The sequence below is a fragment of the Corvus cornix genome, chromosome 3 (genome assembly GCF_000738735.6).
Source record: "Corvus cornix cornix isolate S_Up_H32 chromosome 3, ASM73873v5, whole genome shotgun sequence".
NCBI classification, from domain to species: domain Eukaryota; kingdom Metazoa; phylum Chordata; class Aves; order Passeriformes; family Corvidae; genus Corvus; species Corvus cornix.
This window is the reverse complement of record NC_047056.1, coordinates 22460278-22484041: the sequence shown is the minus strand read 5'-3', so window position 1 is coordinate 22484041 and position 23764 is coordinate 22460278. Positions and strand designations below refer to the sequence as shown.

Here is a 23764-nt window from a genome sequence, read left to right as displayed (position 1 = left end):
TGAATTGCCAGTTTTGGGCATTTAGAACATTTTGATAGTTCTAAAACTCACAAAATCAATTCTTATCAACTGAAAAAACACTGTATTTGCAACCATGTCAAAGACTAAGTGTTGTGCTAAAAAAAATTCAAAAAACCAAACCAGTAAAATACCCCTGCAAACACACACCTGGGTCACTACAGGGTTAGGGTGATGAAGTATTTTTATGCTGCCCGTATTTCTATCCTGCATTAAAATCTTCTTCTGGAATGCAGGTGCTGGCAGCAGTGCTGGCCCATCTGTCCCATCTGGAGGCTTTCATCAGACACCAGAAGTACCTTAAACTCTCTTTTCAGGGACAGACACCACTTAGCTACACTCTCTGCACTGTTTACCTTCAACAGTGGTCATGCTATCAAATGACTGTACTACCTTTCCTATGGTTTTCCATCCTTCTATTTATTTAGGAATAAAATTACATTATTTTGTTAAATTAAACTAGAGTTTCAAAAGGCAGCAGAAGCAACAAGCATTTTAGTAACTTAATTTAGTGTTTACCAGCAATAAGTTAAAATTCACTCTGATGAAAGCTGGTACTTAGGATTTTAAATATGAAAGAAAACTGTTAAGAGGAGAAAATTAAGACAATAGAGGCTGCTTGTCCTGGAAAAGCCACTGATAAAGAACTGAGCAGTTTAAGTACAAGTATTATCAAACAGTATTAATTGTCCAGCTCAGGAACACTTGTTCTTCCTGTCACTTTACAGAGGAGAAATCAGCTACTAAACTGTGGGCAGTTCATTACTAGTATAAAAATAAATTGCAAAGGGGATTGGATATAAAGAATACCAGTATCATAATTAAGACTAATGAATCTTTGGGGAGGTTACCTTTCTCAACATAAATGCACCTCTACCACAGGGATGCCATAAATCAAATCAGAGACCTTATAGCAGGACAGATGATGTAGCACTGAGCTACAATTAGCCCAATTCTTGAACTACAACTCAAAGGCCACAGCTTCAGTGACATGTGACATACAAAAGCCAGCTGGGCTGAGGAGCTGGGGCGTGACATGATCAAACAATTGTATCTGACTCGGTTTGTGTCAAACTGTGATAACAGTATTTTAAGGATGAACCATCTTTTATTATAGTAGCTTTTGTCATCTTTTCTTCTTTCACCCAGTTTTACGCATCACTCCAGCTGAAAAAGTAGAATGGTATCAAATTTGTAATAGCATAAAAGCTACAAGGATCATTTAAAATGAATTAAGCACTAATAAAATGAGAGCAGTCAAGAACAGAACTGTGTATCATGACTCAACATAACATAGCTACCCAGGAAACTCAACAGGAGGGGACATAATTTTTGATGAGGAGAACTCAATCTACAAACCAATTTAATGAGAATCAGGTGGGAGAGGAAGGTGATTTCCCATGAGTACCAGTAAAGCTTGGTGGAAACAAAAAGACAGGGAGAATAATAAATAATGGAGTAGAAAGCTTATTATAGTAAGCGGAATAATTTGGCAACCCAGGACTCCAGGAACATTGTTACAACAGTATAGAGAGCACAAGAAGTACTGCAGATGAAAAATGTGTCCAGCAAACCATGAAGTTCAAAAGTGTGATGCTTCTGATAAAGAAGCCACTTCCCAAGCAAAGGAGTAAAATTATAATGTACAAAAGGTTTATAGGCAGTCTCCATGCAAGTCCCTGGCAAAACCTTTACTGTGGGCACTACACCTGGCTCTAGCACCCACATCTCAACAATGGTCACATGAACAGGAGGGAAGCTTGATTTCACTGAGATGGGTTTTCCATGTGATTAAAAACAGGGAAAGAGAGAAGAGATTAGAAGTAAAAATGTTCACTGACTTGTAAGGCTTCTAACTTTATAATATAACCTTATCAATTTATACAACTGTATTTCATTCAACTGAACATTTTCTAGCATGGCAAGAGAACAATAAAAGCATTCAGAAAGCAATAGATTACAGGAAGAATCTTTTATACAAGATACAAACCAAGAGCTAAGATTTCATACATCTCTAAAAGGGAAGTTTTACAATGCTAGAAACATTTTTGTGAGCTTAAAAGAAGAGAGGACATAAAATACATCAGTGTCACTATGTACCAAATACTACTTTTTCCTAGCATATAAAATTTACTTTCACTTTTCTTTTTCATCCTTTTTAGTATGCTTTCAAGTCCATTACTATGAAAGAATGACAGCTAAACCCACGCATTTCATTCCTATTTTTTGCCCATTTATCTTTCCTTGAGTAGGATGGACAATATGGTTTCATTTCATTTCTGAGGGAATTCCTTTATTTTACTACCCTGTTAGGTCAACTACTATCAAATGCTCATTTCTCTAGAGTCTGAATCATGCCACTCAAAGTGGAAACAAAAAACCAGGAAGCCAGTTTGATGTTCAGCTAAGTTGACTGCAACCCAAGAATAGGAAAATACAAAATTGGTATTTGACAAGAAATTTTGGTCTCCTTCCAGAACTAGAAGACTTGTAATTAATTTGGGGAACTTCTTACTCTTCATATCTTTTTGAGATGGCAAGAAATAGAACAGAACAGGCCAAACTTTTCTCCTCAAAAAAATTCAAACTTTTTAACAAGGATCAGGGTATTCAGTTTCTCTCTTTTAAACCTAAAATGTTTTATGACAACAAGAGCTTTCTTCAGCCTTTCTTTTCTGAATGTAGTCTGACAGGAAACACCCTGATGCATTCCACAGCTTGGTTTTTCAGCTCATTTTAAATCCTACCTTTACTTCTCCAACAACATCATCTCAATTTATTTCCTACGTTGACAAGAATAACTTCAAATCTAAAATCTGGAAGCAATTTCTGTATGAGGATTCTTGCTAACCCTGAGATTCGAACTTCAGACAGAAAATAATCCAAAGTCCTCTGCCTATGTGGCTTCATTAGTAAGGATCTTTGTTTCAAATTGCTAAATGATTATCAGAATTTGCCTATGGAAACACCAGCACCACTCATCAGTAAGAAACTACCACAACTCCCCAACCCATTGTTTCTGTAATAAGTAACAGGAATCCACAAGGAAGTTAATTAAGATCTAACCCTGCTCTTGAACATGCCAAGAAGTTAATTTTAAAAACTGAGAGACTAAAGCACCATGTCCCATAATGATAGGCATTATTTATACCCCAGCTATACTCTCCCCTACAGCCCAGGCATCCCAGAACAAAAATGTTGCAGGATTATTCTTATTCCCTCGTAACTCTTCTGACATGACAGCCAAACAATCCTTCAAATCTAGTAATCAGTGATAGTTAACTCCAGCCACAATGGGGACAGGCAACACAAAGATCTGTACAGAAGAGAAGAACTTGAGCTGAACAGAAAGCAGTTCAAGAAGAGGGATAAAGTATAAGCAGTGGATGCAAAGAAACTTTTAAAGCCCAGAATAAAAACATGAACTCAGTGTATTCCAAAAATACTTTTACTATAGTTCCATGCTATCACAAACCAGTGCAAACCATCGATCTTGCTGAAAGGAGTGGATCACCTTCTTGCTCACTCTGGGCGCCTACTCCAGTATCTGCTTCACCATCATGTGAGCCACACCAAGCATTCATGCAGCCATATCACAGACTAAATCAAATTAAAACTAAGGGGATTTTTTTTTGTCTGAAGGTGAAAAATAAAGTTAGCAGAACTAAAACTAAATATGCAAACATTTATATAAAATACAATGGCTCATTATGAATGTATTTGATATTTCAAGAGACCAATTCAACACAATGTTTTTCTTAACTTGAATCTTTGATACTTAACTTTCTTTTTACCCACAGAGTGAAGTGATCTTTACCTTTTCTCACAGTGTCTCCACCTGATGGAGTTCCATTTTCTTGCGGCGCTACAAGCGTTTTCAGAATTACTTGTGTTGCCCCAACTCTTGGCAGGGTAACATGTTTAAGAAATGGCAAGTTGTTTTTCTTTGCAAATGCCTGGCTTGTTTCTCTCCTTTTCCTAAGAAAGCCACCCTCTGGAAATAAAACAATCCATTTCCGATTGCGGCTCCTGTAATACTTTTCTAGATGATCTTTGAGTAACACAAGCTGCTGGTCACGGTGTGCTCTCCCCTGAAAGGATAAAACATTATCTAAATAAAATGAATGCTTTAAGGAGACAACATCAGACATAATTATTTTATTTCTAAGGTTTCTCTCTTTTCAGAGATAAAAATAATCCCCTGAGACAACAAAAAGCAATGTTCTCCTCGGAGTACCTACTGGAGGCCAACAGACCAGGCCTCAGTTGGGTTACCACAGCAGAACCACAGACCTCACTCAAATCTGCACCGCTCCAATGACTCGTTCATGTCTCCTCTTTGATGTATTAGGACGACTTCTTCACTTAAGAACAGTAAGATACATCCTTAATTACTGCAGAAATATCTTCAGGAACAATCTTTTCCCATCTCTGCACGCACCAAGCTACCCAAATTTTCAGAGGAATCTATTCACATTAATTAGCATTTTGGAGTGCTCCAAAGTGACTTTGTCAAATCACTCAAAAGACACAGGAGGGCAAAATTAAAGCTCTCCTCAGCAGAGGTGGTTTTAATTCTCTGAAATGTCAACAAAACTGCCACAAACTTTCCCGTTTGTTGGTTGGCTGGGTTTTTTTGGTCAGAGGAAGGAAGATGGGAAGAGTGGAGATGAATCAAAGACAAGAAGAAACAATACTTTACTGAAGGTGAGTTTTGTGAAAGTGTTTCTCCTAGCTTTAAGTCTCACCAACTTCCCACGAGAGGGATGAAAAAGGCTCTGCCTGCTCATATTAATGCAATTATAGAACAATATAAAAGTTCCTCAGTTAAGCCAGTCCTTTCTCATCAGACCACAGGACTCCAAGATAGCACAGCAGTTAAGACAAGAGCAGTGAACAGTAACCATCCAAGTATTACTAGGGCCTTTCTAGAGTCAGGCAAAAGACCATTCCTCACTCACATGAAGTATTTTGCCACACCCGAAGGCTGACAGCCTAGAAACATTTTATTTTCAATTGGTTTATACTTAGAACCACGATGATGTCATTTTATTTGTGATGTTGTGTGTAGCAACCACCTTACAAAAATGAGGAAAAGCCTTTGTTTGCACAACTCAGCAACTGTTTGGTTTGTAACTGGAATTGCAACCCCACATGCAGAAATTACAACTAACAAACTGATAGTCCTGTGTATCTCAAAATGTGCATCTTGTAAATCCTAACTGCTGGAACAGATTGGTATTTTACAAAGCATCCAAGCTTGTTTCCTTCCATCCTCTCACAACACACAGTGGTGTGCCTCTAGAGACCTTTGTTTTATCTAATTGTGCCTGAGGCTGTCTAACTATGCCTCTAGTGTTAGCGAGAAATCTCACTTTAGCCGTGTTCTGCTGTGATTAAGCATTTCTTTACTTCATTCTGAGTAAATTATCTTCTTCTCTGCAATGTGAAAATTCATTATTTCTCTCTGGCTCTCCACACATTTTTATGTCCAGGCAAAGTAATGAGGAGAGGAACGAAACATGTATGGTGGATATTGCAGTTCATGCTTTTCATTGGCCTCCTGAGTTTCTGCTTTGAGGGTGCAGCTTGACCAACAGCCATCAAACAACAAAAAACCCTACCCAAACTGCATGAAATAATCTGAGGGTCTCACTCATTAGTATTTCAGATGCTGAGCTCAACATTCCTTCCTAACACTCAAATAATAATTAACCTTCAAGAATCAATTAATTCCTATTTGCATAGGTCCATCACCACTTTAAACTGATCCACTACTATGTCACCATCAAAAGGGACGGTCCTGCCTTTCCTAATTTGGAACTTTGACAGCCACAACAGCGACACAACCAGACAGACTCTCTGCATGGCTTGAAGGTCACTAAGGAAAGATGAGAGGTGTGCTCAGAAACAGAGACAAAAAGGACTGCCCATGTATTTTGCTTGTACACCTCTCTCATAATAGGCTCCCATCACAACTGGATTTCATAAGCATTTGTGCTGTGCAAATAATAAAATTAGCTTGGAAAATTAAGCTTTTTCCGAACAAAGACCTCCCAAATATACACTTTACAGCATAGTTATTTCATCATGCAAACCAACCAGGAGATGAGAAGTAAGTCCTGTAACACCACAGTGTTCCAAATATAAGGATAAATCAAAGCACTATTATGTGTTTCCATTTACCTGTCTTATAAAGAAGTCTCCATGGATTAGAGACACAATGCCAAAGTTTGTATACTTAAAAATATGATCCATCAGCCACATCATCTGACGGACAACCTGAAAAGTAAAAATAAATTAAAAGAGTGAGTGAATATCAGGTGCAAAGAATTATGAATATCCTGGTCACATTCTTGTCACTCTCACAACAGCAATAAAACTAGCAAATAGATAGAATAAGGTCCTTTACGCCCCAAAACATAAAGCAGCACAGGTGCTATGCTTCTCCCTCAAGAGTAAGATTAAATAGCTGCCTTTTTGTAATGTAATATACAGTTCTACAATATTAGCCGTGGCAGAGCAGCCACATGTATCCTTGAGAATTTAATTAAACCCTGCTGCTTGTCCCAGGCAAGCAGCACAGTGGGAAGGCAAAAACAGAGGTTGAGCCAATTGATTGACTTGACCATCACTTCTTACAGGACAGTGAAGGCAGACAGTTTACCTGTTCAGTCCTTCGAGATTTAAAATAGGAGACTTACTCCCAACCAAGTAAGTAAGAGAAGGGAAAAGCTTCTTTTCTCACAAGGTCTTTTTCCTCTATCACTTCTACATGTAGTTTTTGAGAGGGGTAGGAAGTGGGTCTCCAAAACTGGAAAATCCAGTGTCCCCTACATGCTCCCAATCTTAGGCTAGTCTACCTTTTCTCTTCCCTGTGTTATGAGGCCACATCAAGACTGATTCAAGCTCAGTGAAATTGAAGTCATGTAACACAGTACTCTTCCATTTACCACTATCAAAAAAGAATATGAAAGACTGTGACATTTCTCTGGTGGTCAGATGATCATTCAAGCACCTTCTGCTTTGCATCTTTCTCACGTATTTTGAGGCAAAGACAAAAAAAAGCAGCTGAAGAAATAAAGATGACATGCTAGTATCTCTTCCTATCTGCCAATGGTATTCCTTACTAGATGCTACACATCCGAAGGACCAAAGGCACACTATGTATTTGTGAGTGACAAAAGAAAAATTAGTTCCTAGATACAATTCCTTACTTGAGACTAACATTGGTGAAATTGTTTATCCTACAGCTATCTCCAGGCCTATGTTAAATAAAAGTGAGGATCTTAAAGCAAAATTCTTCTCTGCAGACATTAACATTCTTTCCATTTCAGTAAATTAAAAAGCTTTATGGAGGAAAAAACAAGAAGGAAAAGGTGTGCCCTAAGGACAAGAGTTTAAAAAAGCATCACTGAGAGGTGTTACTGCTCTCCAAGGCACTACAATGAGCTCGTGCCCACGCATCACCCAAAGGTGACAGGCTGGTGTAGGGAACCACATCCTTTGATAAAAACACCACCAAAATTTCACTAATGATGATTTAGCCTGCAGCAGTACTCAGGCCTGCCAGTGTTCATCGACTACTTTGGCACTTTGACATCTGCTGTTCTATTATATCAAGCAGAAGCTGAACCAACATAATCTTATTTTACTGGAGGAGATAAGCAAGCTTAATACTCTGCTTTGCTGGAAAGAAAACGTGTCTTTCGAGGAGTCAGCACTGGTTCCAGATGTTCTATGGCAATCGTGGATGAGGAACTCCTGCCCAGCAACGCTAGTGCTTCTCCCCTACCATACCACATGTTACTGTCTTTTTCTTTAGATGATGGTAGGTCTATCCTGCAAGTTGATCACTGCTCTTCGGAGTCTGAAGTCCATCTCACCTTGTTTTAGGTGACACAGGGCTTCTAACTAGCATCCCTGGGCTCCCTCAGTCTTTCCTGAGAAGGAGTGATGAGATTTTGTCAAAGGTAAGTGTGACATGCAAATTATAACTAAGACACACACAGGTTGCTGCGTGTGGGCTACAAAGAGACAAACTTCAGAGTTCAGTGATCATAAATCTATCTGCAAGCCCAGGCAATGGTAGGAAGTACAAAGAGAAAGTATTTTTATGTATGGATTAATATATACACACACTAATATATCAAATCAAAAAGCAGTTCAAAGAATAGGACACAGTTACTTTGTTTGCAATCAAAAGGCAAACAAGATTAATGGATAATCATTTTATTCTGCTACCAAGGGCAGAGTAGAGGACACTGCAAAACTTTGTTGGTAACTCTTCTATTTAGTGACTCCTCTATTTAGTATCCTCAGGAATGAAACAACACTTATGAGATGAGCCTCTTATCACTTGCATTTGAAGGAGGTTTAAACAAAGACACTCAGAAGTGTTTTGAACACAAATTCATAGTTGTTAACGGATTCAAAGAACTTTTGGATGCCACTTCAGGTCCTTTTTCCTTCGTGCTTCGTGGTTAACTAAGTTCAGAAGCTAGAAAAAGCTTTTACCAACTATATAAAAAATAATCTAGGTGCCTCCTATTACACAGGCCCACTTTCATTTCAGTCTACACAGATTTCACAACGCAACCTGGATAGACTGACTTTCATCTTTCAAGTGTCTCTAACTTAACAATGAAACACGTCTTGAAATCTACAAGCTGCACTTTTTTCTCCACTGCACCCTTCCTGGCACTGCTTTCTGTTCCGAATCAGAAAAAAACCCCACATTTATCAGTCCTAATCCAGTCAGAAAGCAGCAATAGCAGCATTTTCACCTACTTCTTTTTGTGAAACACATAACCTTCAATATTTATGAGACCACAACTTAGTTAATTTTTTTAACACTTCCTTTCACAAAGAAATTGGAGCAATTTCTCAAACTTTATAAAAAGTGTAATTCGGTCACTTCTGGTTCACCTGAAACTTTGCTGTTTGGCTTATATTATCATATAATGTATTAATCAAACAATGCCAATCCAGTCCTAAAATTCTAATTTTCAGCTAACGTTCCACTTTTCTAGTAAGAGATCACTTTTTTCTTATTCATGTAAGTTAATCTAAAAAACCAGAAATATCTCAGCACATGTATTTCATCTTACTGCTTGGTGAGATTCAATTTACTTAAAACAGACAGGCTACACTATCACTGGTATGTAAGTATTTATAGAATGCTAGAAAAAAATACCATGATGGTTCCTGACATGACCCTTGGGAAACACTGTCAAGTTGCAAAACTGTCTCATGAGTTTACCTCACTATACAGAAAAACCCAGAACTTTAAATTGAATGCTCCTGGTGTCTTAAATGAACATTTCTTTTTTTTAAAAGCAGCATTAAGTGCTTGCAGATTACATCTGGTTTTGGTCTGTACTGGCTGGCAAAAGCAAGCGAAAGACATTTGGGACTGGCACAGGATTAACCCTCCTTAACAAAAAAAAAATCATTATTGAAAATCACTATTTTGCTGACAGATGAGTATCAAGCTTGTGAAGGACTCCATGTTAAGTTTACACTGGATTTAAGGAAAGCTGACTAATTTAAGCACTTGCATACTGTATAATGATTATTTCTGGACAGGTAGGTTTATTTTTTTTCCTCCAATACTTACTTTCACAGTCACTCTAAGTAATGACAAGTCTCTTATCTTTAGAAATATGAAGCATGCTATTTAAAAGCACCTGATTCAGCAAGTTCTAGCAAGGATAAACTATCCTGATCTTCTCCATTATTTTCAGCCACTTGTACTACTCCTGCTGTATTTTAAGCATGTATTGAAGCTCACATTGTTTTATTTCTTTATTAGCTGAAAACAAAGCCAATTAGGCTCTGGACATGCACACTGCAAGAGCAATTACCACAACTACTTAAGGGAAAAAATAGTGATTTTAAGGATGTTCTGCTTTTCTGAAAACATGCAAACCTAGTAATTTCTGTGGTGAAGACCGTGATCTCAATGCCTTCCTCCATTTTTAGCATCTCCTACAGTCACTGAAACTTACTCTGTCTTGACTGAAACTTTCAAACTATGGGGTCAAATGGATAAATATTATTTAGATTTATATATATATACTAGTGATCATGATCATATGCCATACATATCAACAGGACTACACCCTCACAGCCGTATCTTTATCACAAGATTGTCCTATGCACTATTTTGATGAAGGGAATCAAAGAGTTTATTCTCTCATTCTACTCCTTTGCATACAGCACAGAACACCATAGAGATCCAATTCTCTCAATTCCAAAAGAAACAAAAGCAATTAAAAGTACTTTTAAAACAATCTGCTCTAGGCTAGAGTAGAAAGAAAGAAAGGAAGGAGTCTGCTCCATCTTGAATGGCATTTTCATACTTTGTGAGGTTGGGTTGTTTGAAAGGGTTTTTTTGTTGTTTTTTCTTAAACAGCTCTGCTGTCATAAGAAAGATCTGGAAAACTTTCTACAAAATGGTACATCACTGATGAAGGTAAGTGTATACTTAACTATATTAATTTGCACTAAGAAAAACAGTGCTAGTTAAAAATTGTGCAGATGCAACAAAAAGCTCTTCTTGTTTCCTTGTTTCTTCACCAGATGATGATGAAGGAAGGCAACACTAAGACACTTCAAGAAAGAAGACAACACTAAGACACATGCAGCTGATGCATTTTTTCAGCTTGACAGGTATGCTTCCCACTCTTTGTAGCCTAATCTTGCACACATCCCCTTCTACCTAATTTGTATATAAATACGATCTCCTGTTTAGATTCTATACTCTGGTGTTCACTCCTTAGATATGAATTTTCTGAACAGTAATGCATGAAACAATTAACCTTAGTTACACTTCTCACCAAGAAATGCTTAAGGGTTTGTGAAATAAGAGCTCATGCAATTTTGACCTTTGCTAGGTAGCTTAACTTTGGCATGCCCTCACTCCTACCAAAAATCCATCCACAGCGTGCTCTAACTTTGAGAAAAATTCCATGCTGGAATAAAGTCATAACCAAGAAGCCAGACCTGTGTTGGTCTGAGCAAAGTTGGCATGAGTTGCACAAGGGCATGAGGTGAGAGGAAGGAGTCAAGTCCATGATTACATGCAAGGAGATCTGCTTCCCTCTGCGTTAACCTCAACTGGATGCACAGCGACTCAGCCCACATCTGACCTTCTCCAAAGACAACATTCAGGGTCTGTACCTGCTCCAAGCTACTGGCTGTCATGTTGGACCAAATCCAAACAAAAACCTCCCTAGGGAGATGATCTGGTGGGTTAACACCCCAAAGCGAGCCATTAGGGCCACACATGGATGCGAGCAGTCCCGAGGGAACACGGCACACACAGCAGCACCCCACGCCCCGGGTGTAGCCTACCGTGCCTTTATCCTGAAGGCACATCATCAGAGTGCAGACGTCACCCGTCGCTTGGTGGTTCACCAGCACCATGGCTTCATCTTCTGACACTGCTTTAACGTCATCACCCCATTCCACTACTATTAAAAAAAAACCAAAAAGGTAAATTAAACAGTGAGCACAGGGAAATCTTTCTATCAACAAAACAAAACGACCCCACACCCAGACTATTATCATAAAGAAACCTACATGCTACATGTCAATTTAAATTGGTACATAGCATAAGGCAGGAATATTAGCAAGACCATTTTTCCAAGCAGGGGGTATCCAGCTTAGTTCTAAATTGCATGCACAGAATAAGAACAAAACAAAAATACTCTACCAGAACATGTGCACAGAGATTGATCTCTTTGTGTCATTACACCATTCTATATTTAGGGTCTGAAAATTACATAAGCTTTTTGACCCAGCTTTCATACTCATCTATCTCACCCCACTAGATTAAAAAGAAAATGATATTGTCAACAGTGGGTTTTTCTAGCTGGGTTTGTTTGAGGTTTTTAAAACCTAGCAAGTTTTTTTCATTTCTACACTCACTATTATTATTCTACTCCAGTAAAAGCAAAACAAAAAGATCTGTATTTGGATCATTAGGTTTAAAATGCTACGTTAAACAAGCTCATTCATTCAAATCTAAACAAGTTAGCTATAGGCAAGAAAGTGGGTTCAGAAAATGCTGCTCAGATGACAGAAACTATTAGTCACTCTTTTGCAGACCAGAGACCAGATGCTCCAGCAGCAAGAATGATGTCAGAAGGAAGATACAGTTAGTTGTTTATCATCCAGCATTTACACTATCAAAACCATGCTGAGATAAGGAAGAGGGGTTAAAATTGGTAATTCCATCATCACCAAGTAACTACGTGGAGAAAGAGAAGACTGCCTCCCAAAGAACCCAGGATGGAAAACTAGGAAATGTGTGCTGTAAATTAAAGACCAGGCTGTGTCTAATGCTGCTATTGGGATAAAGAGTCTGTCTTTCTTCAATGAAAGGGATGGACACTGCAGTGCAGGGTAAAGGGAAAGGATGGACAGGCAGAGGAGCTCTATTAAGTTCCAAAAGAAAAATAAGAGGCATTGCCTGTGCATGTAGGACATAACTATTTTTCTGTGTTTGTTCAGTACCTTAAGTGGTTCTTACTGGCTATTATTTTCAGTTCTGACAACAAAGGAAGTATTTCACCTGCACTACTGACTCTTTTGTACTGTTAGCAGTTCTTTAGGCAGTGAAAAACTCTCAGAACAGGACAATTATTTTACTACAATCTGTCTTTTAATAGATGGTTTAACTGATGCAAAGGTAATAGCCTACACACTGAAGACAAGAAGCAATAACCCATGCATAGCTTCCCTGTCCTTGAAGAAAGCAATTAGCATCACACTTTTGAAAACTGCCACTTTATTACTTTCTAACAGCTCCCAAATTAGTACTGAATTGAGACTTGAACACAAAGCAAAAAAATAAAATGCTGTATTTGCTCACAAGTAGATAAAATCAGACTAGAGATATGAAGGTGAAGAGGACTATTCATTCCATAATGTTCCATATCTTTTCCTTTCCCTGGGAAAGCTAAGCAGAGATCTCTTCTTATTCTTCCCACCATGAACTTGGAAGATCCCCTTTATCCCTCCTCCTCATTATGTGCAAATTCCCTCTAATGTCCTCTCTAACCCCATGGAAGTTGGAAAATGCTTGGCCATGGCAGTCATAGTTGACTGTGCACCTTCCTTATCAAGTATTTCACGTATCTTACTATGGCAGTAACCCACAGAGCAGGAAACCAAGATGAAATGAGAATTGTTTTAAAGGGAAATGAATCAACCACGTACCGACTTCAAAATTATTACTTCAGTGTTTCTATTAAGCAGCCAATATACAAAAGCCAGAGAAAATAAACACATTCCTTTACTATAGATATTTCCCTGGAACATAGCAATTAAATAATAATAATTTAAACCGTAGAACAACGTAGAACAGTTTTGAAGAAACTCTTCAAAAATGATTCAGAGATCTAACTTTACATTGGCTCATGACTGGAAAATACAAGCCGTGAGAAGCAGCACACAAGTGAAAACAACAAAAGAGGAGAACTTACGAAGCTTAATTTGCTATAAAAAAGTACACTTTTAACATACTAGGTGACAACTAATGTCTGACTTTGAAACTTTCAGATAGGCCCCAGTCAAAGAAACACAGGTAAAAAAGCTTCTCTGGTTGCCTATTTTACCCACTGCTGTTGAATACAAGAGGGTATAAAACAAACAAACAGCTTACAATGCACTAACAGGTTTCAGCTGAGAAGTAAGAAAAAGGTGGGCTCTGTGATCCCACTCCAAATGTAAGGTGAAGAAATCTGAAGTTCGATTTAATTCTTCAACTGGTTTACTCAATTCATTTTACCTATCAACCAGCCAGGCTAACAGCTCAACTTGTGCCACTCAGCTGACAGGTAGTGGGTTATTAAATCCCAGGGTATCAGCTAGCCTTCCTCTAGCTTCTTTCCCCTCTGTCATTCCTCCTCAAGGCAAGCAGGCTGTCTCTTGTGCTTAATAACGCTTTATGGTCAATTGATTGACCTGATTATCAAGGAGAAAAGAATCACTTTGTGCAAGTCCTTCACAGAGCTTTTCTAGATTGAAAAGAGAACAGCAAACCACGGGAGTGCAGAGAAAAACTAATGCCATTACTACAGTTTTTTAAAGAAGAATAAAACAAATCCTCAGGTCTCTTAAAATTACAAGTTCACAGTGTCCCTTTAAATTCAGTGGGGGGGATAAACGCTTGTCTTCAATTTTCTCCCCACACTGAAATTTTCCAAAGAAGAACATTTGGCTTTAAGAAATAGTTGCACTATTATAATCCTCCACTGCAGTTGGAAACACTGAAATCAAAACCTCAGCTGCATGGCAGCAGAACCAAAACCACTGCTTTGCTCCACTGTAAGAAGACAGAAAACAGCTCAAAGACAAGTATTTGGTTAGATTTGGTTAGAAAGTTATATTTCTGCAAATGCAGTTTAACATAGTAAAATAACACAAAGGGAGAAAAGAGCAGGAACCATTTTAATGTGGCAAGACAGATGTGACTTAGCTTCACAAGACTTCACTTGTGACTTTGGGTTGTGAACAAAAGGCCTCTCCAGGAAAGGATGAAGACAAATTTACTTGCAATTACATGAACCCTAAGACAGAAATATTTATTCCTCTCTCATAACAAGAAGTCCAAGATGTAGAACATCAAGAAAATATTTCATCTAATGAGCTGCAGACATGGCTTTTTATGAGCTAATCTTTGCAGAGCTTAAAGAAGAAAACAAAAGTAATAAAGTTTTTTCCATATTTTTACTGAACTATTACTAGCTGTTGAGAGCTCTCAGAACACTTGGCTACTTTGCAATCGTGTCCTTAATGTAACCGTGTGCATGCAAGTGATGCTATGAATAAATATTCAAGCACTTTAATTACAGTATAGCACTAGGCTGAGCAAAGTACTACTAACCTAACTAAAAATTCAGTAATTTATAGTTTTGAATATACCTGGAAGAATGGCAGTCTCCTGATCTGTGCAACTGCCCAGCCATTAATATGAACAACTTCATTTTACATACTGTATTTTAAAACCTTAAAAATGGTCTGAAATTTTCACCATCTCTTCTTTGTTACAGTCAGCAGTTTCACTACAGTGTGTGCCCTAAGAATTGGCATAGATCTTTTTGGCATCATAACAACTTAAGTCCTAATTTATTCTTTCAAAAGGCACTGAGTTTTAAAAGACTGACTTTTTATGGCAAGGTCTGGGAAGTGACCTTAAGCATTCTAATCACAAATATTGAAACACATATCACCTAAAGTTACAGTATATGTAATTGATTTGGATATCCACTTTATTTGCTAATTAGACTTGAGTCCACACAATATTCACAACTTTCTCTAGAAACTGGGAGAAGTTAAGAACTTGCACTCCAGAACTTTCCACAAGATGACAGAATGGGTCAGGTTGGAAGGCACCACAGTGGCTCATCAGGTCCAACCTTCCTGCTCAGGTCATCCAAGAGCACGTGGCACAGCATTGCACCCTGACAGTTCTGCAATATCTCCAGTGAGAGAGACTCCACAACCTCTTTGGGCAACCTGTTCCACTGCTTGGTCACCCACACAGTAAAGAAGCTCTTCCTCATGTTCAGGTGGAACTTCCTGTGCATCAGTTTCTGCCCATTGTCCTTGTACTGTTGCTTGACACCACTGAGCAGAGCCTGGTCCATCTTCTGACATCTCCCTTCAGATATCTAAACAGATTGATGAGGTTCCCTCTCAGTCACCTCTCTCATTCTTTCCTCCTAAGAAAGATGCTCCATCATCTCTGTAGCCCCTCACTGGAGCAGCTCCAGTAGCTCCATGTCTCTTTTGCACTGAGGAGCCCAGACCTGGACACAGCACTCCAGATGTGGCCTCACTAGAGCAGAATTGAGGGGCAGGATGACCTCCCTCAACCTGCTGCCAATGCTCTTCCTAATGCACCCCAGGACACCGCTGGCCTTCTTGGCACAAGGGCACTGCTGGCTCAGGGACAGCTTGTTGTCCACCAGGACCTCCAGGTCCCTCTCTGCAGAGCTGCTTTCCACCTCCCAGACTGCTGCTGGTGCATGGGGTTATTCCTCCCCAGGTGCAGGACCCTGCCTTTTTAGAGCCATCCATAGCTTATTTTCCCTTCTGATCACTTGCAATCACTTGCATCCATGCCAAAAGACTGGCAACTCTTGGAACTGAACAGAACCACCTTTAGTCAATCGCTTGGAAACCTTCAGCAGCAAATAAAGAGCATTACTGAGGAACAGCCTTCCTCAAAAGCCACCCTGCTTTCTAGCAGAAAGAATGTTATTGTTAGGTGTTCAGCAGTGACTAACGCCTGACAACCAGGTTTCTATGCTTTAAGCATTTCCCCTCTTACTCAAGCATTTATGTCTGGCAAGTTGCAATCCTGCTTTACTGTTATTCACAAATGACTTGTCAAAGCACGTTTCAGCTGGAGTAGCCACGTAGAGTTGTTCAACTCATTTGTCTCTCCTTTATAGATGGGATTCTTTGATAGCAGGCATTACAAAATCCCAGAAGTGACGCCAGAGGTTAAATACTACTTAGATGTTTTTCACCCTTCACAAAAAGGTTAAAGGTATTTATCTCCAGGAATTGGTTGCCTACAGTGAAAAAAAAGGAAAACAAACAATGGACTAAGCTAATTATCATACAGTTAGTCTTTTACATTTATTAAGAATGTATTTTAGGGTCAGAATGTATTCCAAAACACCTACATAAAATCAGACATGTACTACTGGAAAAACAGCTCTTCCTATCCCACCCATTCCTTCCAAAATTCCTACTGCCAAGGAAGACCTCATGTCTTGCTTTTAATAACACACAAGATGTACAGATGATGAATAAAAATAGAGCACAGAAAAGGAGGTAAAAAACACACATACAATATCACATCTCATTAAACACGGCTTTGCTTAACATACTATCCTTTTTCTATTAAAGAATGTACCCTTCCTAACAAAAGTATTGTTGATTTCAATACGTATCTTTAGGTTGTAAACATGTAGTTTCAAACCATATTTTGATAACAAAAAGAACATCCTTTACAAGTAACTCAATTCAGAATTTTATGATGATGACAGGAAAAACCTGCCAGTGCAGGTCCGTTTATTTCCATTAAGAAAAACTGACAATAGAAAATTCAGAGTAGGAGCAGCAGCTGGGGAAGGGAAGGCTGCAAATAAAGGGAGGTTGTTCCTACAATATATTTTAATAAACCCAGGTTGGGCTTAAGATGTCCCAGTCACGATCTTCGTTTTTCTGCAACAAACCATTCTGCACACCTCTACACTTCATTGTAGGACACAATACAAATTTTCTTTTTGCTTTCAGTTCTTCTTAGCTTCCATCCTCTCCTTCTGCAGTTCAAGTCAGATCTGCTTTGTGGACAAGAGCACTAGCAGTCACAACATTTATTTCCTAAGTCAACCCACCCTCTTACTTCAATTAACCAACAGTCAGAAGTGTTAAAAACAGGAGACAATTACAACAGAGATGCCCTGGCTCCGTCACCTTCCTAACCAACCCAGGAGCCATGTTTTACCTAAAGCACAGCAGTTCCTTTTGGAAACAGGCTCTAGCAATGACTGCTTTTGAAGACTGACTTAGTTTTCCTTGAGTGCACATTCAAGACCTCATGGGTACAGTTTACTTGAGTTCTATAGTTCACTGGCACAAGAGATGATGCCTGTGGCTGAAAAGAGGGCTCCTTTTACCCATATGTGAATGAGAATGAATAATCAGCAAAACCTTAGCTCACCTTCAAGGAAGCAAACTTCTGGCCGACCTAAGTACTGGCAATACCATTTCAAGAGCTTCAGCACTTTGCAGTTGTACCAGGCAAGCAGTTTATATGATGAGAAAACTTTTTAAATTAACAGATATTATCACAATACACAAGCTATGATCACAGCAGATATTTAAGGAAGAGTTCCGATATATCTCAAATATTACAAGAACATGTCTTGCATGAAACACACCCTCCACATTTTCTGGAGGTCTCAGTTATTTTATGCCGCTCCCACAACACTGCTTGAAATGTACAGGCACCCAAGTCCCACAGCTCATAGTTTTGATCATCCAAATTGGAAGCTCAGCTGTAGATGGTGGTTCCTGCTCCCAAGGAGTAGCACAAGTCACAGTGTTTGTAGCCACACAGGTAAATGGGAACTCTGAGATGTGAAGATTGCCATTGATGTCAGCTTTCATGACTACAGTGGTAATGAACTGTAGCAGCTGAGAAGGAACCCCGCTGTCTGTTTTGCTGCTTCTATTCTTAGAAAAGCAACTGCAAGACTGAAGAAGGAGATGGAGTGCTGAAATCCTTTTGAAGTACCTCGCGCTCATGAGTCAGAGCACTCACAGAAGGAGGGAGCTGAACAGCACATTCCTCCCCGGTGACAGATAAAATATATTAACCACCCAGAGGAACATCAGTGCATTCATGAGCTAATATCCTAATGCTCTAATACCTTACATATTGCACATGTTATAATGGCCAGGAAAAAAAAATACTTTGTTTGAAGTCTGGAAGGGGAAGCAAAACAGTGGGGTAGTCTGGCAATTTTTTCTCACCATTAAAGAACACTTCAAAATAAAACATCAGAACAAGTAAAGGTTATTAAGGGATACTGCAATCAAATGCTCAGGCCTAGAAGTTGAAAATTATCCTGACAAGTTTTAAAGTATGCACACAAAAAATTACCTAGTTAGTAGCACATCGTCACCAAGGTCCTAAAAAGGCAGTGAACCTGAGCCAAGAGTGAACACACTCCAGATTAACTGCCACCACTTCAGTTTATGTGCAAAGCTGACATCCTGTACCATTTGGGTCATTCCTAGTTACAGTGTGGAAAGAAATAATGTCAACCTATGCTCAAAAATGTCTATTTCATTTTATTTATGAAATAAAGACTAAATTTACAGGACTGTCTTCAAGATTACCATAAACCAAAAAAGGTATGTAAGCTAAAGATGAACTTTTGCCTTTTCCTGGTCAAAAGCTTCTAAACACTGGGGATGACCAAAAGGTTGTAATGTCATAAGTGACAGAAGCAAAGAAACATATTTTCATAAAACAAACATCAAAGAGATTCTGAATAGAAGGATCTCAGCTAAGTTGTTACGTAGAGCAAAGACAAGATTTGCAGCTTACTAAAACTGCACAATTTTACACGGGAAGAAACATCATTTGACAATCACTGACCACAAAATCTATCATATGAAAAAAATCTGCCATGGAATTTTGGTGCAGAGATGTTTTAATCCTCCTTAAAGCGGGAGTACAGATTTTAAAAGACAACCAAGACATATAGGTTTTTTTTTACCACTATGCACTTTGTGATTCAAGTCCAAGGTCAGAGACAAGGATGGAAACACCACAGGCAATCTCTCATCACAGAGGTCAGCACTTGCTTAACTAGACCTGTTGTCAGACAAGGCTGTGGGTCCTGCATTTCAGTCTCTTTATCCACAAGAATAATTTTTATAAGTGAAGAAGGGTTCTCACCAATTAAGCACATGACTTTAAATACTGAATGCACATAATACTTTTCCATTGTTTTAAAATGCAAGAGTCAAACTCTCAGGGTTTCACCTGTAACACTGATGTTTACTTTTAACAAGAGGCAAATGTGATGTTGGACTACCCTAAGTTGATATCTGTAAAGTCCTTTTCAGTGTACTGTACACTGAAACCACAGTAATTTAACTATGGTTACAATGCAAAACGTATCCTAATCTCAAAGAAAACTGTATCTGTAACGCTGCTTTATGAAAAACAGCCTGGCTTTTCTAGAATTAAAAAGAAAAGTTGCACTGAAAGCAGCAATTCTGGAATACAACACCACAACATTTCAAGCATGCTTTTAGCAAAAGGTTAAGTACTACAGAAGAGTGAGAGAGGAGGAAGGAGTATTGGTTTTCTCTGGTAAAAAAACATACCAGTGCAGCTGGGTAAGGAAAATATGCTACAAATACAAAGCTTCCTATTATTGTTACCCTTATCACCCTTTCAAGCAAATAACAGTTGGCTGAGGCTCTATATTTTTAATAACTTGAACCCAGCAGGTTGCTACAGTACTTTACCCATACTCATCGTGCCCCATCACTACTGCTGTGCCACTAACAAAGCGGGAACCGAGCTGATGAACAGGGTCTGACTCAGCAAACACCAACAGGCAGGAATAAAAGTGCTACAGCACTTTTGTCATTATTTTCCCTTTAAAAACTACCAGTATCTTAAAAAAAAAATACCCATCTGCTGCATGAGCTGGAGAACTTGTTCCCTCCTGGATTCAAGTCAGAAAATACCAAATGACTTCATGCTCAGTACATAAAGTGAGGAGAAGAGGGAAGAAGTGGGATGTTTGGAGTGATGGTGCTTGTGTTCCCAAGCAAACACTGCGTGTGATGGAGCCCTGCTTTCCCAGGGATGGCTGAACACCTACCTGCCTGCCATGGGAAGTGGTGAAAGACTTCCTTGTTTTGCTTTGCTTGTGGGCCCAGCTCTTGCTTTCCCTATTAAACTGCCTTTGCTTCAACCCATGGGTTTTCTCACTTTTACACAATCAATTCTCTCCCAGATCCTGCTGGCGGGGGAACGACCAGGCAGCTGTGTGGGGCTTGGGTGGCTGGGGTTAAACCATGACAGGCCAACAAAGAGTCACTGAGATGATTAAGGGACCAGAGCATCTTTCACAGGAGAGGCTGAGGGAGCTGGGAATGTTCAGCCTGGAGAAGAAAAGGCTTCAGATGGAAAATCGCACCCATGTGTCAGTACCTGATAAGGGCACAGAGAGAGGTGTGAACATGACTTAGCCAGACTCTTCCCTGAAGTATCCAGTGACAGGTTGAGAGGTAACAGGGACAAATAAAAAAACCACAGGATATCCCACATCAACATAAGGCAAAAAAACCCCCAACAACCAAACCACCAAACATTTGTACTATAGTATGTTTCTGGGTTGCACAATGAGGTTGTGAAATGTCCATCCTTGGAGCTATTCAAACCCTGACAGGACATGAACCTGTGCAACCTGTTCTAACTGACCTTGCTTTGAGCAGGGGGTTCAGCTATACGATCCTCAGAAGTCCTTTCCAACCTAAACAACTCTAACAGCTTGATACCAGGAGGAAAAACACAGTGTTAACAGAATTCTCTCTTAGTGGATATGTTCAACTACAACAAAACCTACAGCTTCATCCTGCAGCATGAGAAAGAACAGCCTTTATAATCACAAAGCACACGCTGCAAATACAAACTGGTAAGGTTTTTCTGTCTTACTGCTGCAGAACTGCAGCAAAGACATAAATCTGAAAGATAGTTCAAACCTTAATATGAAAGAAGCAGAGTATGATTCATCTGGGATCATCAAACTCGGGCAAAAAAGTGGGACCAACCCAGAAGCTTGAGGCAATGCATTTTAGCCACAATAAGCCATTGTGTTCACTGCTAGGAAGTCTTGATACTTTCATCTGAAGATCTTTATTTAGATATTTATATCTTTAGCTATATTATGGAAAAGTAAACTCCTCTATTGAGCCTGTTTTGTCTGCATGACAAACACAACACATGTAAGCAGCTACATTGAAACTGAGCTACTTTAAGTTACTCAAACACCAAGATATTCAAATTACTACTTAATACTCAGATACAGCTACTGACACCTACTTAAACACAAAACTTAAGAGTAAAAAACAAGTAAACAGAGGACCCCAACATGTAAAGTGGGAAGGCCTCAATTATTACCTTTATCTATGATATTTATCTAAAATAGTTTCCTAAGTTGCTCTTATACTTGAGAAGCAGAAAAAGAGTCACTGCAACATCATGGGAGCATCTGTGCTGGTGGAAAAAAAAAATAGGAGGGGCAAGCCAGCACAATCAGGGCTATCAAAAGATGGCATGATGGGGCAGCAAGCACCAGTTGAACCAGGATGAATCCTTACAGAATTGTGGTTTGCTACACTGGAAGACCTGCTGGGCAAGTCTGGTTGGCCCAACAAGAAAAGCAAAATCAGTTCGAGTCACCCGGGTTACCTTCAAAATTGCTGTGAATTTCTTTTTGAAACAAACCTGTTAGGCATGTTGTGGTCTCTGGAGCACAGCAAGTGTAGAGTTTTGTTCTTTTAAAGAACATGTTTAGAACATGCTAAAAACCTGCAACCTCCCCACTCTGTTTCTGTAAGCTTATGTACAAGAGAAAGCAAAACATCCTCGGTATAAAATTTTTGTAGCCATGTGTCACAGAGACTACAGAGCCACTATTTAGGCAGGGACAGGGTGACAGCTGCTTAATTTTTAGTGAGCTTTGGATTTTTTTGGGGAAAGAAAATCAAAGAAAAATATTTCTCCCTAAGACAGCAGTTTGAAAGCACAGCCTGTCACAGTTAAAGTACTGCATCCTGCAATAACCTGAGCTGTCTTTGCAGAATCAACCGACTAGACAGCAGAAATTACCCAGAGGCAGTATCAAAAACTACAATACCACTACTAGTTTCCTTCTGAGTCACCAGCAATGGTATGCACTACTAATGTTGCTTGTCTTTCCAGATGTGAAATTCCCCACAATGCCAAAAAGACTCATTCATTAACTCAACTGTTAAGGTGGCTCAAGAAGTACAGCTAACATATCATATAGCCTTAAAAAGCTAATAGATACAGGACTAAAGCAGTCAGACAAAATCCAATCTCCAGAGGAGACAATGCCCAGAAAACAGAGCCAGGTTTTTGGCCCTAGAGTGAAGGGAAACATTTCAGACTGTGTCATCAACACCAAAAAACAGTATATCCAAACCAACTGGGTGAAAAATCCCATTAGGAGAATGGTCTATGCAGAACAAATGACTTGTGAAATTGTAGGCCTGTTTCTTACAGACAGAAAACTCTCTCTTTCAAAGTGGGGAAAGGCTGAAACCTGCTTTGCAGCCTCAGCTGTTCACTCTGATAATCCTGATGTAAACTAGTCAGCCTAGAACAAGCTGGCCAAAACTAATAATCAACAAGTCACCATACAGGAACACAGCACTCCCACAGCTCCCATTCAACTGTTGAGCTGCTTCTGCAGAGGTGCATGCTGCAGGACTCTGTTAGGGATCAAATCATCTTCTTTATATGGCAGAAATAGGGTCTGCATTATGTAATCCAGAATAATATAAATAATGGGGAAAAAGATTCACTGAAAAACATGCACCCACAGGGTGAAAGCAAGGCTTTAAATAATTGGGGAAAATCTGTAATGCTGTTTCAAGAAGAAAATAAGACACGAGCAGAGTCTGATGGCCATAAAGAAATAAAGATAAGAAAAATCTACTATCACTGTATATTCACTGATAACTGTTGAGCTGTTCAAAATCAAATCCTGATAAAGACTGCATAAAATTTTCATTGTTACTTAAGAGGGAGCAAGCTCTATCACTAAAAAGTTCTGCAAAAACTGCTAGTTTACTCTTTGGGAGTGGGGGGGGAAAGTGAGGTATTTTGAAAGCCACAGTTCCAGCCATACAGAAAACTCTGCTCTCACTTAATCTAGATTCTCCAGTCATCCCAGTTGAAAGTAGGGCTTTAAAGAGCAAGTAACTGGTGGCATATAGCAATGAACCTGCCCAGGAAGAGATGGCCATTTCCTCTCCTTTCAAGATTTGCAGACTGCAGGCTTCCAATATAATAACAAGGAAACCAGGGCATCTTGAAGCTTTTCTCAAAGAACACAGCTGCAGAAATGACATGACATATGCAGCAATTTTCCAACAAATA

At 39.1% G+C, this 23764-nt stretch overlaps 1 protein-coding gene across 2 annotated transcripts in view; it reads right to left on the bottom strand.

The window, feature by feature from the left end:
* LPGAT1 (lysophosphatidylglycerol acyltransferase 1) overlaps positions 1 to 23764 on the bottom strand; it is a 60566-nt gene that overhangs the window by 22182 nt on the left and 14620 nt on the right. For both annotated transcript variants that reach the window (XM_039568695.1, XM_019282343.3), the window contains 3 exons: positions 11377 to 11495; positions 6205 to 6300; positions 3836 to 4109 (listed from right to left, as the gene is read on the bottom strand). In XM_039568695.1, the coding sequence (XP_039424629.1) occupies positions 3836 to 4109; positions 6205 to 6300; positions 11377 to 11495 (489 nt within the window). The remainder of the gene's footprint in view (positions 1 to 3835; positions 4110 to 6204; positions 6301 to 11376; positions 11496 to 23764) is intronic.